Source organism: Sorex araneus, chromosome 3 (assembly GCF_027595985.1).
Source record: "Sorex araneus isolate mSorAra2 chromosome 3, mSorAra2.pri, whole genome shotgun sequence".
Classification (NCBI taxonomy): Eukaryota; Metazoa; Chordata; class Mammalia; order Eulipotyphla; family Soricidae; genus Sorex; species Sorex araneus.
The window spans coordinates 96,579,567-96,596,342 of NC_073304.1; the positions used below are offsets into that span (position 1 = coordinate 96,579,567).

At 41.7% G+C, this 16,776-nt stretch overlaps 1 protein-coding gene across 2 annotated transcripts in view; it reads left to right on the forward strand.

Moving 5' to 3' along the window:
• Window positions 1-16,776, forward strand: part of UBE2Q2 (ubiquitin conjugating enzyme E2 Q2) — a 60,052-nt gene that overhangs the window by 11,479 nt on the left and 31,797 nt on the right. The window contains exons 2-3 of one of the 2 annotated variants that reach the window (XM_055133329.1): window positions 2,293-2,394; window positions 9,184-9,288. In XM_055133329.1, the coding sequence (XP_054989304.1) occupies window positions 2,293-2,394; window positions 9,184-9,288 (207 nt within the window). The remainder of the gene's footprint in view (window positions 1-2,292; window positions 2,395-9,183; window positions 9,289-16,776) is intronic. The other variant, XM_055133330.1, reaches the window with a different exon arrangement.

A 16,776-nucleotide genomic window follows, 5' to 3' on the forward strand; every position in this document is an offset into this window, starting at 1 on the left:
TAATAATGGGAGTCAACTACTGTCTTTTTTTCCCCTCTCTAATTTATAACAGAAAATAGTGTATGTGATTAGAGAGCATGTCAATTAGGAGGGAAAAGCCTTGTAATACTAGTTGCTAAATTAAAAAAAATTGTATGTAGGATGGGGGACATAGTATAAGTTTTGGGCATATACAGGGCATGCACACCGCTCTTTCCCTCCTCCACTGAGTGTGGCCTCTTCGGGGCAGGGGACCTGAGCGGTAATGTATGTAGTAATCTACTTTGGGTAGTGCTCAGTTTGTATGATTGAATAAAGTATTGGATGCTCATGGTACTTGAATTAGCTGTCTTTTTTTTTTTTTAATGAAGCATAAGTTTTATTTAAAGACACTGGCTTACGGAAATGTGAGGATAGACATGTTCAAGTGAGAACATAGGCTTATCCCCTGTGGGAAAAACCTGAATTAGTTACCATTTATTGTTAGACTCAGCAACAGAAAACAGCAAACATTATTCCATAGTTTCTGTTGGGTGGGAGTACATGCACTGCTTTCTTGGGCTCTCACCTTTGATGTTCACAGCAGTGAAAGTGCAGCCCATGCATCATTAACCTCATGCTGGCTTGGCTTCTCTCTCTCCCTTCTCTCACCCTTCCTCTTTCCCTCTCCCACCCTTCAATTTCTTCTATTGGGGAAGGCACTCCAGGCATTGTGGAAGGATTACTCCTGACTCAGTGCTCAATGGGCCATGCAATGCTCGAAATCAAACCCATACCTCCAGGTTTCCACCTCTTTGGGCTAACTGCTTGACTGTCTCATGCTGAAGTGTGAGAGACTCTGCCTCCAGGCAGTCGCTGGGTTTCATTTCCTTACATGGGACTCATCTGGGGGCCTTAGTTTCTAGCTAGCAGTTAATTGGTCAGAGTTCTTCCTCAAGAACTTCATCTCCTGCAGTGTGACCTCAGTAAGGGACTGTCGTTCATTAGAAGGAGCAAAAATCAGAGGAGAGGGTGGCAGGACAGAAGTTCTCGTCTTTTTGTAACCTAATCTGAGAGGTGATAACTTATTCCTTTGGTGATACCCTGTTAGAAGTGAGTCATTTGGGCCAGGGGAGGGAATCATAACCAGTTGTGACTACCAGGAGGTTGTGATTCTTGGGCTTCTTCCACATTGTTCAAGAGCTTCGCTGATCCTTGTGAACTGTAGCACGTTGGTGTTGGTGTTCAGAGGTTGCCTGCCTCAGAGCCCAGCTCTTTGCCAGGGAAAGCTGATTGATACCCCACAGGAGCCGTGTTGCTGTTGGTTGATCTGATGAGACCTGCTGTCTTTTAGAAGCAATCTAAAACTCATTTAAGAAATATTTTCCTCCCAACAGTCTGAGAAGGAAAAGAAAATTACTAGGACAAAGGCATAATTAAAAGGAATTGATTTTAGGACAGATTTTGTAGTAGAGAAAAACGTCTTAATTTCTAGAATTGCATCACTCCAAAAACAAATGAGTACAGTGAATAAGGTTTTAAGAATCATCTTTAGCGTTTTGGTTTTGTTTTGTTCTTTGTTTTTGGGCCACACCCAGTAATGCTCAGGGGTTGTTCCTGACTCTGCTCTCAGGAATTACTTCTGGCAGTGCTCGAGGGACCTTGTGGGATGCCAAGGATTGAACCCAGGCTGTTCCCATGCAACATGGGAACTCGCTGTACTTATTGCTCCAGTTCCCCATCTTTAGAATATTTAAGGATTAAAAGCATGTGCATAGATATGTATTCCTTCTCATTCTATAACATTTTTGTTTTGTTTTGGGGCCAACAAAGCAGTGCTCTGTGGTTTGGTTCCTGTGGTGTTGGGGATCGAATTTGGGCCTCAGCTTGCAAAGCTTGCACTCAGCCTGTGGAGCTATCTGTTTGGCATTGCAATAAAGATTAGAAATGTAACTTTATTAAAAGATAAAACAGTAAAAATTAAACCTGCCCTTGATTATTTTTTTAAAATTTTAATTCTTTTGGCTTTGGGGCCACACCTGGTGCTGGTACTCAGGGCTTACTCCTGGCTCTACACTCAAGAATCACTCCTGACTTGGCTCAGGGGACTTGGTTCAAGTGATAGAGTGACATGCCTTGTATTCTGAAGGTCCAAGGTATCACTGTTTAGAATAGTTCTATTCCTGAACATGAATACACAGCTATATTAATTTTTTCCCCCCTACAATGCATTTTACTTAAGTTTGTGGTTATTTTATCAGTGAGTGGTATGGATTAATTACATATCTGGATTGGCCCATATGTAAATGTTCACGGGGTTCTTTTTTAACACAGGAATCATACCCATCTTCTTCACCAATATGGTTTGTGGATTGTGATGACCCCAATCTGGCAACAGTACTGGAGCGACTAGAAGATACAAAGAACAACAATTCGGTAAGTAAATAAGCCAAGCTATATTTTGCTTTCTCGTGAACATTATCTATAGAACTTATGTATTAAGGGTCAGTATAATATAAAAGCTTGACTAAATCCTTCAGATTCCTTTCATCATAGGTATAGTCTTAATTTAGATCAGGAATTTGATGGTCTCTTCTTCATGAATTCTAACTGTTAAACCAATTCATTTTGGTAGGAGCCACTAGCATAGTGGAAAATCAAAAAAGGGAGGCTAGAGTGAATAGTACTTGGTTAGGATGTTTGCCTTGCATGTGGCTCTGTACTCAGGGATCACTCCTAGCACTTTTTTCTGTCCTGTGCCCTAGAACAGTGAAATTGGATAAAGAAACGATGGCACATCTACACAATGGAATACTATTCAGCTGTTAGGCAAATTTCATGACTTCATTTGTCCTATAAATGGATAGAAATGGAGAATATCAATGCTGAGTGAAATGAGTCAGGAGAGCAGGTATAGAATGATTGCATTCTATTTGTGGTATATAAAAAATATATAGTAGAAGACTAATATCCAAGGTCAGGGAAGACGGGCTAGGAGGACTGGTCAGTGGTTGGAATCTTATCACAAGTGTGTATGGGACTGTGTAAGATAGAGAAGGGAGCAGTATGACAGTAATAGCTGGAAATGATCATGCTGGACAGGAACTGAGAGTTAAAAGTAGGTAAAGGGATATACATGATAACCTTTCAGTATCTGTATGGCAAACCACAATGCCAAAAAAGGGGAGGGGGAGAGAGGTGGGAAGGGGGAAGAGAGAGGAGAGAAGAAAAGTGCCTACCATAGGAGGCAGGTTGGGGGTGGTGGTGATGGGAGGGAAACTGGGAACACTGGTGCTGGGAAATGTACGCTGATGTAGGGATGGGTGTTGGAATATTGTATGACTGAAACCTAATCATGAATAGCTTTGTAAAGGTGTATCTCACAGTGATTCAATAAAAAAATCTTAAAAAAAAAAGTTGAGACCATATCTTATGTAGTTTTATTATATCTTTTTTTTTGCCTTTTACAATGTCTTTTTAAAATTTTTTTCTTTTTTTTTAAAGAAAAAAAAGAAAAATAAATGATTTTATTTTATTGAATCACCATGTGGAAAATTACAATGCTTTCAGGCTTAAGTCTCAGTCATACAATGCTGAAACAACCATCCCTTCACCAGTGCCCATATCCCACCACCAAAAAAAACAACAACACAGTACACCTCCCATCCCGCGCCCCCCCACTTGTAACTGATAAATTTCACTTTACTTTCTATTTACTTTGGTTATATTCAATATTTCAACACAAACCTCACTATTATTGTTAGGAGTACCCCACTAGAGTCAGACCTGTTGTGAAGAGATATGAGGTTTTGGATTTCTGTACTTTAGCAACTAAGTCCAAGGAGATTTCTTCCAGATATTGGATCATTGCAAGCTCGTAACTCTCATCTGTGGTCGTCATAATATGGCGGTCACCACACCCTTCACCCCCAGCAAGGAAGAGGCGAGAGAGAAATACCTTTCCCCTCCTGGGCGGGCATGGGGCCTCGGCTTAGTTCTCAGTCTAGAGACATTCTGCGAGGAGCTGCCCATGCCGAAAAATTTAGCTGGCATCTGGAGTCACGCTTGTGCAGCTGCGGAGAGGCCGCACACACGTGCGGCCCCCAGGATCACATCTTGGCGGCAGAGTTTTATTATATCTTTAAAAATTTTTATTTTTAGGGCCGGAGCAATAGTACAGCAGGTAGGGTGTTTGCCTTGCATGTGGTTGACCCAAGTTCGATCCCCAGCATCCCATATAGTCTCCCAAGCACCACCAGGAGTAATTCCTGAGAGCAGAACCAGAAGTAGTCCCTGAGCATTGCTGGGTGTGACCCAAAAAGCCCAAAAAATTTTTTTTTAAATTTTAAAAATTTTATTGAATCACCATGTGGAAAATTACAATGCTTTCAGGTTTAAGTTTCAGTTATACAATGTTGAAACAACCATCCCTTCACCAGTGGCCATATTCCACCACCAAAAAAAAAAAAACCCAAAAAAACCCCCAAGAAACCCAGTATACCTCCCACCCTGCAACCCCCCTTACCCCCCAACTGATAAATTTCACTTTACTATCTCTTTACTTTGGTTACATTCAATATTTCAACAAAAACCTCACTATTATTGTTAGGAGTTCCCCACTAGAGTCAGATCTGTTGTGAAGAGATATGAGGTTTTGGATTTCTGTATTTTAGCAACTAAGTCCAGGGAAATTTCTTCCAGATATTGGATCATTGCAAGCTTGTAACTCTCATCTGTGGTCGTCATAATATGGTGGTCACCACGCCCTTCACCCCTGGCAAGGAAAAAGGCGAGAGAGAGAAATACCTTTACCCTCCTGGGCAGGCATGGATCCCCGGCTTAGTTTTTAGTCTGGAGACATTCTGCAAGGAGCTGCTTGTACCAAAAGTAGTTTAGCTGGCCTCTGGAGTCGTACTCGTGCAGCTGTGGAGAGGCTGCACACGTGTGGCCCCCGGGATCACATCTCGGTGGCGATCGAAAAAAATTTTTTTTATTTTGAGAAATTTTATGCTTCATTAAGGATGCTCGGGACCTGGGATTCGCTCTTGGTTTTTCTTGGTTCACTGGGCAGGTGGTTCAATGCAAGGATTCAAGAATGTGATGTTTTTCAGGCCCTGTGGTGTTGGGGATTACCTGGATTACTATTCTAGTGTGGCACACAGCAATTCTTAGGAAACCGTGAAGGTGCCAGGGATTGAAATGGGTTAGCCACAAGCAAGGCATGCATCTTAATCCTGTATTGTTTCTCTGGCCCTACATCTTTTTAAATTTTTAATTATAACACTGGTTTACCAAGTTGTTCAGAATACAGGTGTTTCAGGCAGTCAATGTTCCAATACCAATTCCACCACCAGTGTGATCTTCTCTCCACTGATGTGCCCGGTTTCCCACCCACCACAGGCACAACTAGATTTCTAATCAACATAGCAAAAACAATACTTCATATTGTTATATAAAATTACGAAGTAAATTACCAAAACTCAGATCAATAAGTCAATTTGTGATAATTTATCTCTTACAACCTATATTTTTTTAAGGATTAGCTTTGTCATTGTATTTTTCCATGAGAAAATATTAATAATTATTTGCCAGAGACAATATTTACCAAAATAATACAAAGCCATCAACTGAAAGACATAAAAAAAATTGTACTTTGAGCTACACCTCCTGGTGCTTGAGACTTAACTCCTTGTGGTGCTTGGGACCATTCGTGGTGCTGGGTATTAAACAAAGCCCAGGTGTCTGCATCAAGGCAAGTTTGCCGTCCTATACTCTCGTGCCCTCGAAAAGAACAATTTTTTAGATGACTATTTTAAAGCTCTATTGTAAAAATCAGTTTTCCCAAGTAGCTATGTTGATTAGAAATTATAGTGGGGAAGTATAATTTATAGTAGTGACAAAATTTCAATACCTAGAGACAAACTTAGGTGTATAGGACTTACATTAAGATCTAGGTATGAAGACTCTTCATTGTAAGTAAATCAGCTCTGACCTTAGCTTTATGTTAATCTATAAATGGAATGTAATTCCAGTGAAATCTCAAACTACTTTATATTTTGGTACTTGGCGCTCAAACTCAGGTCTCGTGTATGTGGGGAATTTTGCCACTAATCCATGTTCCTGGTTCCCAGATTTGGTTTTACAACTTGACAAAATGTCTTTAAATTTGTTTAGAAGAGTAACTAATGTGAAAATAATGAAGCTGGAGAAAAGGTAACTAGAAGAAGCTTACCCATCCCATAATATTTATTTATTTTGGTTACTCTTGACTCTGCACTCAGGAATTATTTTGGGCGGTGCTCAGAGGACCATATGGGATACCAAGGATTGTACCCTGATTGGCTGCATGCAACCCTACCCGTTGTACTATCCCTTTGGTCCCATATTATGTATAGTTTTATAGTAGAATTTATTTATTTCCCAGTGTCCCCAGGTTCCCTCCCATCACCCCCACCCCCTGCCTGTATAGTAGAATTTAATGTTGGGGCTAAACAATGTAGCCGGCCTTACAAGGTATAGGAAACTGTTAACTGTAGAACAGAGGAGTGTTTTGGGGTAAAGGGAACAGGTGACTCACCAGCAGTGCCCAATGATCCAGGGGCCCTGCCCAATGAACTAGACTGGGAGTTCAATAGGAAGACTAAGGGATGTGATGCTGCCTGGGAAACCACAGCATCCCAGTGTTCTGGGGCCTCCAGTACTGTACCTGGTGATGCTGAGGGAAACAGTACCAGGAATCGAACCAAGGTCAGCTGCATACAAGGCATCTCCCTTAATCCCTGTACTATCGTATCTCTGGCCCCTGAATTATTTTATTTTTTAATTCGCTTACATGCCTGCATGTTCCTTTCCTCTGGGATGAATAATCTGAGGACTTCCATCAGCATGCTGTCTCTAATTTTTATGTGTGTGTATTGTTTTGTTCTGTACTTTTGGCCACACCTGGCAGTGCTCAGGACTTACACCTGGCTCTGTTCTCAGGAGTCACTCCTGTTGGTGCTGGGTAACAAACCAGGGATAGGGCTGGCCATGTGCAAGACAAGAGTCTTAACCTCTGTACTCTTTCTCTGGCCCTCTCCTATTGTTTTTAAAAAATTTATTGTATTTAAATCAATTGGTTTGGGTTGGAGCGATAGCACAGCCGGTAGGGCGTTTGCCTTGCACGCGGCCGACCCGGGTTCGAATCCCAGCATCCCATATGGTCCCCTGAGCACCACCAGGAGTAATTCCTGAGTGCAGAGCCAGGAGTAACCACTGTGCATCGCCAGGTGTGACCCAAAAGCAAAAAAAAAAAAAAATCAATTGGTTCATAATGGTGTTTATTGACACATGTCACCATCACCAAAGCGACCAAAACCTCCTTATTCTTAGTACCCTTCCTTAGTCTTAATCATTGGTTTGCTTCTTTTTATCTCCTCCTCTGCTTTCTTTGGGTAGGCTCCTTCTGCTTATTCCTGGCTATACTTTAGGGCTTTCTAATTAAGATTATGTTTTGAGATTTAAGCCTATGTATTTGATTTTATATTATATGGATTAGGGAATTTACTTGGATGTGGGCTCAATGTTCAAAATGATTACATCTGAATTTATACTCCTCTGCCTCCTAGCCCTCCACTCAACATTCTATCCACACTCATCATATTTCTCAATTCTATTTGTGATTGTGAATGGGACAAAGTAAAATAATGCAGTTTATCACCCATGCTAACCTGTGATCTCTTATATATATTTTTAAATGCTTGTATTTCTGACATCTCCCCATCCCAAGCCATCTATTAATTTCTGAGACTTTGCACTACCTTTTAGTTATTTTTCACATTTTCCCCTTTGAGTATACTTTCTTCCTCTTATACCTCAAACACTTTTGGGGGTGTTGGAGGGTAAAATATAAATATTTGTAAGATATGCCACCTTGTTTTTCTTGTTTGGTACGACTCACTACATTCCTGCCTCTCCCATAGCATTTCTGCTGCTCTTCCTTGGCAGGGCTGGAGATTCTGGGTCTGCCTAGCACATCCTGCCCCATCGCTACATGCAGAGTACAAACAGATCTTATTGGATGGGTAACAAACCATGGTGGGGACTTGCTTCTTTTCATCTTAAGGATCTTTCATATTCTAATTTACTGCTCAGTTTTCCTCATCTCTACTTCTTTGTCTAGGTTGGGAATGCTATTTGTTTTTTGCTTTGCCTTTTTCTGTCTGTTTTCTTGTTCTTTATAAACTGTTTTTCACTTTCTTTACTAAGACCTGGGAAATTGTTCCTGACCAAGAGAAGTTGCCTTACTAGTTTCAAGCATGTTTGCTGAGTATTGACCATACTTCTTCAGGCATAATGGCTTAACTTACCCATTCATGAGTTTTTACAACATCTTTGTGCACCCAATGTATGTTGCTTAAGTAAATATACTTGCAAAATAATCTGCATTGAAAAATGGAAACTTAAAAGTTCTATTTATAGTTTTTCTGGTGTATTATTTTTTGTAGATAAACAAATTTAAGAGCTTCTTGCTGAGTGTTTGCACAGAAAATTTCATTTAATAGTTACCATCTTAATGTTTTAAACTTCCTCACCGTACAGATGAGGAGACTGAAATTCAGGGAATGAGGTGCTGTATCCAAGCTCATCTAGATTCTAAGACTGCAAGACAAGTTTGCTTTTTGGGTCACACTGGCAATGCACAGGGGTTACTCCTGGCTTTGCACTCAGGAATTACTTCTGGTGGTGCTTGGGGGACCATATAGGATGCTGGGAATCGAACCCGGATGCGGCCGAGTGCAAGGCAAACTTCCTACCCGCTGTACTATTGCTCCAGCCCCTGCCTCTCTCTTTCAGATGAGACTGACAGAAATACATAATTTTATAACCCATGTAACAATACTGCTCTTTTTTTTTGATGACCTCATTAATGCACTTTGAAGTTATAAGTTCCTCTGAAAAAAATTTAGGGACAGAATTGAACAATGTCTGGAGCTCCCCTCCCCTTCCTTTTTGTTATTCTGCTAGGCATTGGTTGTAGAGTTTGTTCTCAAGCCGAAGTAACTGTTAAACTAGCATTTCCTAAAAGTAACTTTTGAAGTCAAATATTTTACCTGTAGGCTGCAATTGAGAGTGGTAATCACCTTTCTCATTTCCTACTGATTGGTTAACAGTAGTTAGTTGTACCATTATTCATGTCTTCTAAGGGCTCTATAACGATGCTTATTTACTGAATGTGTTTTGTAGCTTCGTCAGCAATTGAAGTGGTTGATATGTGAACTCTGCAGATTATATAACCTTCCTAAGCACCTGGATGTTGAGATGCTAGATCAACCACTGCCCACGGGTCAGGTAAAGTAAAAATTCTCTAGTATTCAAGAGCTATAATGAATGGTCTCAAACAAAATTTAAATTGGGTGGATTTTCCTCCTCATTATACAGCTTATTTAGAAATTTTGTTTTTTTTGTGTGAATTGCTTTATTTTGTTTTAGGTTCTAAAATGATCTTGTTATTCCCTGATTAGGAGCAAATCGCTCTTCCTCCAGCACCACATTTTTGTTACTGTTAAATTTCCTGGTTTCTTTCACTGTTCCTTGCCATCATTTTGTTTGTTTTTGGGCCACACCTGGCAATGCTCAGGGGTTACTTCTGGCCCGCACTCAGGAGTTACTCCTGACAGTGCTCGGGAAACCATATGGGATGCTGGGGATCGAACCCCAAGTAGACTGCATGCAAGACAAGTGCCCTACCTGCTGTATTATTCCTCCATCCTAGTTCCTTTTTTGTGCCACACCTGGCAATGTTCAGGGGTTATTCCTGACTCTGCACTTGGGAATCACACTGGCAGGGCTCAGAGGTCTCTGATCCCAGTTCCTTATGTCTTCCCCCTTTACCTTCACCTAGAATGTCATCTTTAGCACATCCAGTTATCAGGCCTAACCCAAATGTTAATCTCCTGAGTAGTAGAGATACTCACTAGCTCACACCATCTCTCTTCTGGATTTCTCTTTTGAGGCAAAGCTTACTGACTTGTATTTTAATAGGAGTTAGCAGTTTACCCACCCACTTACCCACTCCCATTCTGAAACCCTTATATTTTGTCATGAATAATTACTAGCATTAGGATTTTGTAGTGTATTTTTCTATTACAAATAGCTTTTGTTTTGTAATTGTCTTCATTATGATAATACTTAGTTTTAAAATGTTAGGTTTGATCCCTTTCCTAACTTTCCTGTGAGATTGCCTCCTCTCTGCTGGAGTTGTTGGATTTGCCAGTCTTGGTGGCTTGTTCTCTGGGATGGTACTATACAGCAGCACTGCCCTCCCTGCCATAGTGTTCCATATTATGTTTTCATGTGCTCTGTAACCAGTATATTTTGTCATCTCTCCCACTTGTAAAAAGTTTCAGATGTCTAAAAAATAGAGAAAACAGTATAATAAACTTCCATTTGCTGCTGCTTAATTACAATAATTATCAACCAGGGAATCCATTGTTATTCGTATTTACTCCTACTCCTGCTTTGATTACCTGGAAGCACATCTCAGACATCTGTTCAGTTTATCTGTAAGTCCTTTGATAAATTTTCAGTGTAGTCATTGAATTAACTTAGGTTTTGAGCTGAACCCTTGGTCTCTGCTGCAGCTGTGTGGTTCATCAGGGCACAGCAGAAGCTGGCCGGGAGGTTAAAATCGGGGGCTTCTGGAGAACTTGCCCCCTAGGGCTGAATGATGGCAGGGAGGTATCGTACCAGCCCAGTGCTGCTCCTGTGATGGTCACTGTGTGTGCACTTCACTGAACCAGTAAAGTAGATGGTCCCATCTAGGGCTTTTCCTGGGGGAGGGAGGGGCATTTTGGGACTGCACCCTGGCAGTGCTCTGGGGGTCTTGCTAGCTCTGCTCAGCAATGACCCCAATTGATATTGAAGGTTAACTGGGCTGGACAGCATGTAAGAAAAACGCCTTATCCCTCTACTATCTCTGTAGTCCTGTCCTACTTTAAGTTATGAGGCTCAGACATGATTTCCATTTCAGTAGGGGACCCTCCTATCCCATGGCACAGAGTAAGGAAGCAGTGGGATATGAAACCAGATGGATTTGACTTCTGCTCTGGGAAGGACAGTCTTCCCCTTCTAATCACTGAGCCTTGTGTGTTCATGTTCTGTGCACCTGTGTGCTCTGAGACCTGTCCCTAAGGAGGAAGGCCAATCATGCGAGTGGGGGAGGGGTGGCCAGCCCTCACCACTGTGAACTATCTTCTAGAAATCTTTCTCATCTCCTACTAGAGGTAATTGTTTTCTGATGATGTGAAGGCATCTTTCTTGGCTTTTTCTTTCTCACCTTGTCCGAGTGCACCCTCCCATTGAATCCAGAGGAAGTCTGGAGGAGCAGCGCATGCTCTTGAGACTAAACCTCTAAGAAACTAGGCCAGACCACCATAGGTTTGAAGCCTAATTCTTTTGCTCAATAACTTGTGTGAATCTGCTCTGATTGCTTAATTGCCATATATATCAGTTTCCTATTTGCCCAGTGGGAGAGATAGGAATAGTATATGTTTACTGTAAGGGTTGATAGAGCATGGCTCATAATCAGTATCCAATAAGTGTTAACTGTTGTTCTATTTTGTTTTGGTGACCAGACCTGGTGTTTGATCTTCAGTGGGGCGGTTCCTGACTTTGTGCTCAGAAGTGACCCTTAGTCAGTGCTTGGGACCATATACAGAGCAGGGGATTGAACCAGGGTTGGCTGCATGCAATACAAGCACCTTATCCCCATACTGTCTCTCTGGCCAACTGCTATTATATTCTGCTTTCCCACTTGATATTGTGAAGATAAAATTATAAGTTAAAAATAATTTTTATTCAGAATTTCAAAGATTACTGTGGTGTTGCTAAAGCCTGATCCCATCCTGAGTCTTACCCTTGTGGTGACTTGTAGGATGCTCCTGAGTGGATCTCTTGTGGGTTTTGTTCTGGAGTCACTCCCTCATTCTTTGGGACTACTCTTGATTCAGTGCTCAGGTGTGACCTGTGGTGGGTTCTGGGGACCATATGTGGTACTGGAAATTGGAAACTGGGATTGATGGGATGGAGGTAACAACCCCTTTACTATCTCTCCAACTCCTTTTTTGGTGTTTTGAAATGTCACAATAGCGTACTTAGTTGTCTTCCCCCCCACCTTAATTATTGCTGGAGTTCACCATGGATGGGCCATTTCAAACTTAGACTCTTCAATCTTTGTGTTTTCCTTTTTTTTCCCCTGTTCCCTGTGAGTAATTCATTTTGGAATGACTTTCTGTGGAGGAGGGGAAGCTCTTTTCAGTTTATTGCATAAACTTTTCAGTTTATTGCATATATTATTCCTAGTTAAAAGCAGACCCCAAATGGTTACATTTTGCAAGCTGTGAGGTTTTTGAACTATGTGACAAGGGAGAGAGGGGAAACTCTACTCATTGCAAGGAAATCCACACTTAAGTTTTAGAGAGCCAAAAGTGCTTTGAACCTGTGAATCTTCAGCTGGTCATCCTTAGCATATGTTCATGCGCTGATTGCCCTGTAGTTGAATGACTTCTCCAGATTCTGGATTCTTAGTCATAGTACCATCGCAGACAGATTTCTTCTTGAGTGCCTTCACTAGCTTTTTTTTTTAAAATCATAATCATCAGCAATCCCTTGACTGTGGTAAGAGGTCTTCCTGCCTTTTCTCAATTGAATTTTCTTATGTAGATATAATCCTCAGTGCCAGCAGGAAGCAAATCATCACCCTTATTTTTTTTATATTAAACATGTTTTATTTATTTATTTTTTTATTAGTTTATTTTTAATTAGAAAGTCATCGTGAGGGTACAGTTACAGATCCATACATCTTTGTGCTCATGTTTCCCCCATACAAAGTTCGATAACCCATCCCTTCACCAGCATCACCCTTATTTGTATCAGGAAAGGGGTTGAAAGAGTGCGGGTTCTGAATAGCAGAAAATGATATGATTCCTTTTCCTTGGTAGACATGGCCTGCAGAGGGTGGCAAAGGGACTTGAGGAAGAGGCTACTTTTCTTCTTGGTTTGGGAACTGGGGCCTGAAATGGCTTCTAATGGGGTGTTAGTCCTTTTTTGTGTGAATCTTTATCACTTTATCTCTCTAGTCTCTTTATTCTGAGTTTTGTCTTTGTTTTTTGGGGGGCCACACCCAGCAATCTCAGGAACTTACTCTAATTTTTGTCTTTTAATTTCTTGCCTTTTTTTTGGGGGGGGGTCACACCTGGCGATGCACAGGGGTTACTCCTCCTGGCTCTGCACTCAGGAATTACTCCTGGCAGTGCTCAGGGGACCATATGGGATGCTGGGATTTGAACCCGGGTCGGCCGCGTGCAAGGCAAACGCCCTACCCGCTGTGCTATCTCTCCAGCTCCTGTCTTTTAATTTCTGATTCAGGAAGGTTTTTCTTGTGACTTTTTGAAATTTGGACAGTTAGAATTTTAGTTTGTTCAGGCTGTCTCATGACTTGTGAGGGTTGATTGGCTTTGCTGAACAAATTTCTGCTGGTCTTTGTGAGTGGGACAGGTAATTGCTGGGACTGGGTCACTGACTTCATCGCATGTTCACTGGAGAATGATTTCTCCACTTACAAAGTCTGGCCCCTCCATGGCCTCATTCCTTCCTTGTATGAAGGGGGATGTCTTTGTGTGACTCTCCAGGAGGGAAGTTGAAGCAAATGGTGGTTTCACCCTGAGCTAGTCCATGGATGGAAAGGGTGAAATCACTGATACAGACTCTATTAGTATTTATCCCAACTCTTCTTTCATGAGACTCCACTAGAATGATTGTAAAGAATAAATACAGTGATAAGAAAAATATGTAATGGTGCTCCCAACAGAAAAAGGACACATACATATTTTGCTTCTGAGAGCACAAGTAGAGGTTATTTTTACCATATTCATTGATTAAAGTGAGTCATAGGGTCAGCCCAGTTTGACTCTAGAGAGGAGCACATAAGGGAATGGATACTGAAAAGTGTGGCTCCAAAGGTGGTTCTGGGTCCTGGGCAGATAACACACAGGACTGGAATGAATGCTTTGCATGTGGGGAGGCCTGGGCGCAGTTCGCAGCATAGCGTGGTCTTCAGAGCATGAAGCCAGGAGTAGCTCCTGTATTTTGTGGACTGTGTTCCGCAAACCAGAATAAACAAATAAGAGTTGGTTTTAAGGGTGAAACCTAAGTTTCAAGAACTTTTTTTCATGTTTTTATTTATAGCACTCTATCTTTTCTTTATAGCTACAGTATATTCTCTGGGGGAGAGGAGTTAGGCTACACCTGGTACTGCTTGGTGGCTCCTTTAGCGCCAGTCAGGGCTGGCTTGCAGTGGTGCTTGGGTACCCTGTGCCAGAGACTGACCTAGGGTTACCTCCATATAAGACAGGCAGCTCAGCCCTTTTAAACTCTTCAGGCCCTTGGTGAACTATATTGTTTTGAGATGTTGACCCACCGACTCACACATGCAGTGCAAGTGCTCTACTGCTGAGCCACATCCCTGGCTCCTGAAATTATTATTTGCTACACCTAGCAGTGTTCAGACCTTACTCCTGTCTCTGTATTCAGGGATCACTCCTGGTGGTGCTCTGGGGACCATATAGGGTTTTGGTGATCAATTAATCTATGTGGGCCACATTCAAGGCCAAGTGCTTTGCCCAGTGTACTATTGCTCTGGTCCTTAGCCTCTGTTCTTAAGTATCTTTAAGGAATTATTTTGATATTCTGAATAATCTGTTTTTCTCTTTAAGAAGTCTTTCTCTTTTGGTCTTTTTAAATTTTGGGACCACCCCTGGTGATGCTCGGCTCTTACTCCTGGCTCTGTACTCAGTAATGTCTCTTGGAGGTGCTTGGGGGACCATATGAGATACTGGGGATCAAACCCAGGTTGGCTGCATGTAAAACAAAAATCCTTGCTGTACTATCACTCTGGCCCTGATGTCTTTTGTTTTGCTTTTTTTTTTTTTGAGGAGCATACCCTGTGATACTCGGGGGGTACTCCTGGCTCTGAACTCTGGAATTACTTCTGGCATTGTTTGGGCACCATATGGAATGTCAGGGATTGAACCCAGGTCAGCCACATGCAAGGCAAATGTCTTACCTGCTGCACTGCCACTCTGGCCCCTGGTCTGGCTTTTTCCCCTTTCGTGTGTGTATGTCAGGGTGTGGGGTTGGGGTTGCGGTGGCCGCATACCTGGTTGTTGATGAGGGTCTGTTCCTGGCTCGGTGTTGTTGGGTTGCTCCTGGTTGGTGGAGCTGGGTGGGTAGGAGGATCCGTCTGGTGGGATAGATACAACCCAGGTCTCATGTGCAAAACATGTGCTCCAGCCCATTGTAAGGTTTCTCTGGCTCTTGTTTTGTTTTTCTTTGGGCCATGCCTGGCAGTGCTCAGAGCTTAGTCCTCTGTCCTCAGCGATCACGCCTAGCAGGACTTACGGGACCATACAGGGTGCCACGGATTGAACCTGGGTTGGCCATGTGCAAGGCAAGCTCCCTCTCCAATTGTACTTGTTTTTGTTTCTGAAGAGACTACCTCAATTATTTGTTTAGCTTATATTATTGATATCATTTTTAACTCTTTTGTTCTTGTTGCTGGAACGATAGTGATTGCACATACCTAGTTGTGGTGCTCTCACACTTAGTTGTGTTTCCCAGAATTACACAATTGTGCTAACACACAGCTGGGTGCAGTGGAAATAACCCAATTTGTTGTGCCAGAGATGCCTTCTGGGTCACTTTGTCTATGGGAAAGTCCCAGGATCGAACCCCAGGCTTCCTGCTTGCAAGGTAGACAATTCTGCCACAGCATTATTGCTTTCCCGCCTCCTACCCTCTAGCACCTGCTTTTTTTTCACCTTTTTTTTTCACCTTTTTTATATTGCAGAACTGGTGAATTACATGAAGAAACATACTAATTCTGAATTATCCTGTGTACTTTTCTATTTTATTTTGGTGGGTTTATTTTTTTGGGGGGTGGGGGTGGTGACAAGGCACACCAGGTGGTGCTTGTGGCTTACTCCTGGCTTTGTGCTCAAGGGTCACTGCTAGGGCTCAGAGCACCATATGGGATTCTGGGGATAGGAAGCTGGGTAGGCCACGGGCAAGGCAAGAGTCCTCTCTGCTGTTCTATTGCTCTGCCCTTCCTTGTGTACTTTTAATAAACATTCAATGTTATGTGACGGGGTAGGAGGTAGAACACAGTATTTTTGGAATTTGTTTTTTTTACTTTAAATGAGATTATAACTTTTATAGGCTTTTTATGTCATTTTTGATATGAGGATTATACAGTTTTTAAAATGATCTGGGAAGCTGTGCATGTTTTTCTAAGATCTCAGTTTAAATAGCTTTTGCTGGGAGGGTAGTTTTGTTTCTCACAGGACTTTTGGAAAAATCGAGATATTTTGATCCTCACATCTGGCCAGAGTGTTTGCTTTTTTTGTGGGTCAAGAGGGTTGTAACAGTATTAGGATATTTAGTACAGCAAAGAATTATCTAGTCTAAAAAATCTCAGAACTTTCAAGTGTAAGAAACTTTGTTTTAATAAACATCTGTTCTATTTTCAGGATTTCTTTACTGTCATTTGTTTAGTATTTTAGATTTCCATTTCTTCAGTCAGTTTTAGTGACTTTTGTCTGTTATTTTAAAGCTATTGTAAGATGTGGAAAGGATTCATGTTTTGGATGTGTTTATAGTCCTTTTCTTTAAAAAAACATGTTTTTTTCATTGAATTACTGTGAGAGCATTACAAAGCCGTTCCTGATTGGGTTTCAATCATACAATGTTCCAATATCCATCCTCCACTAGTGTACATTTCCC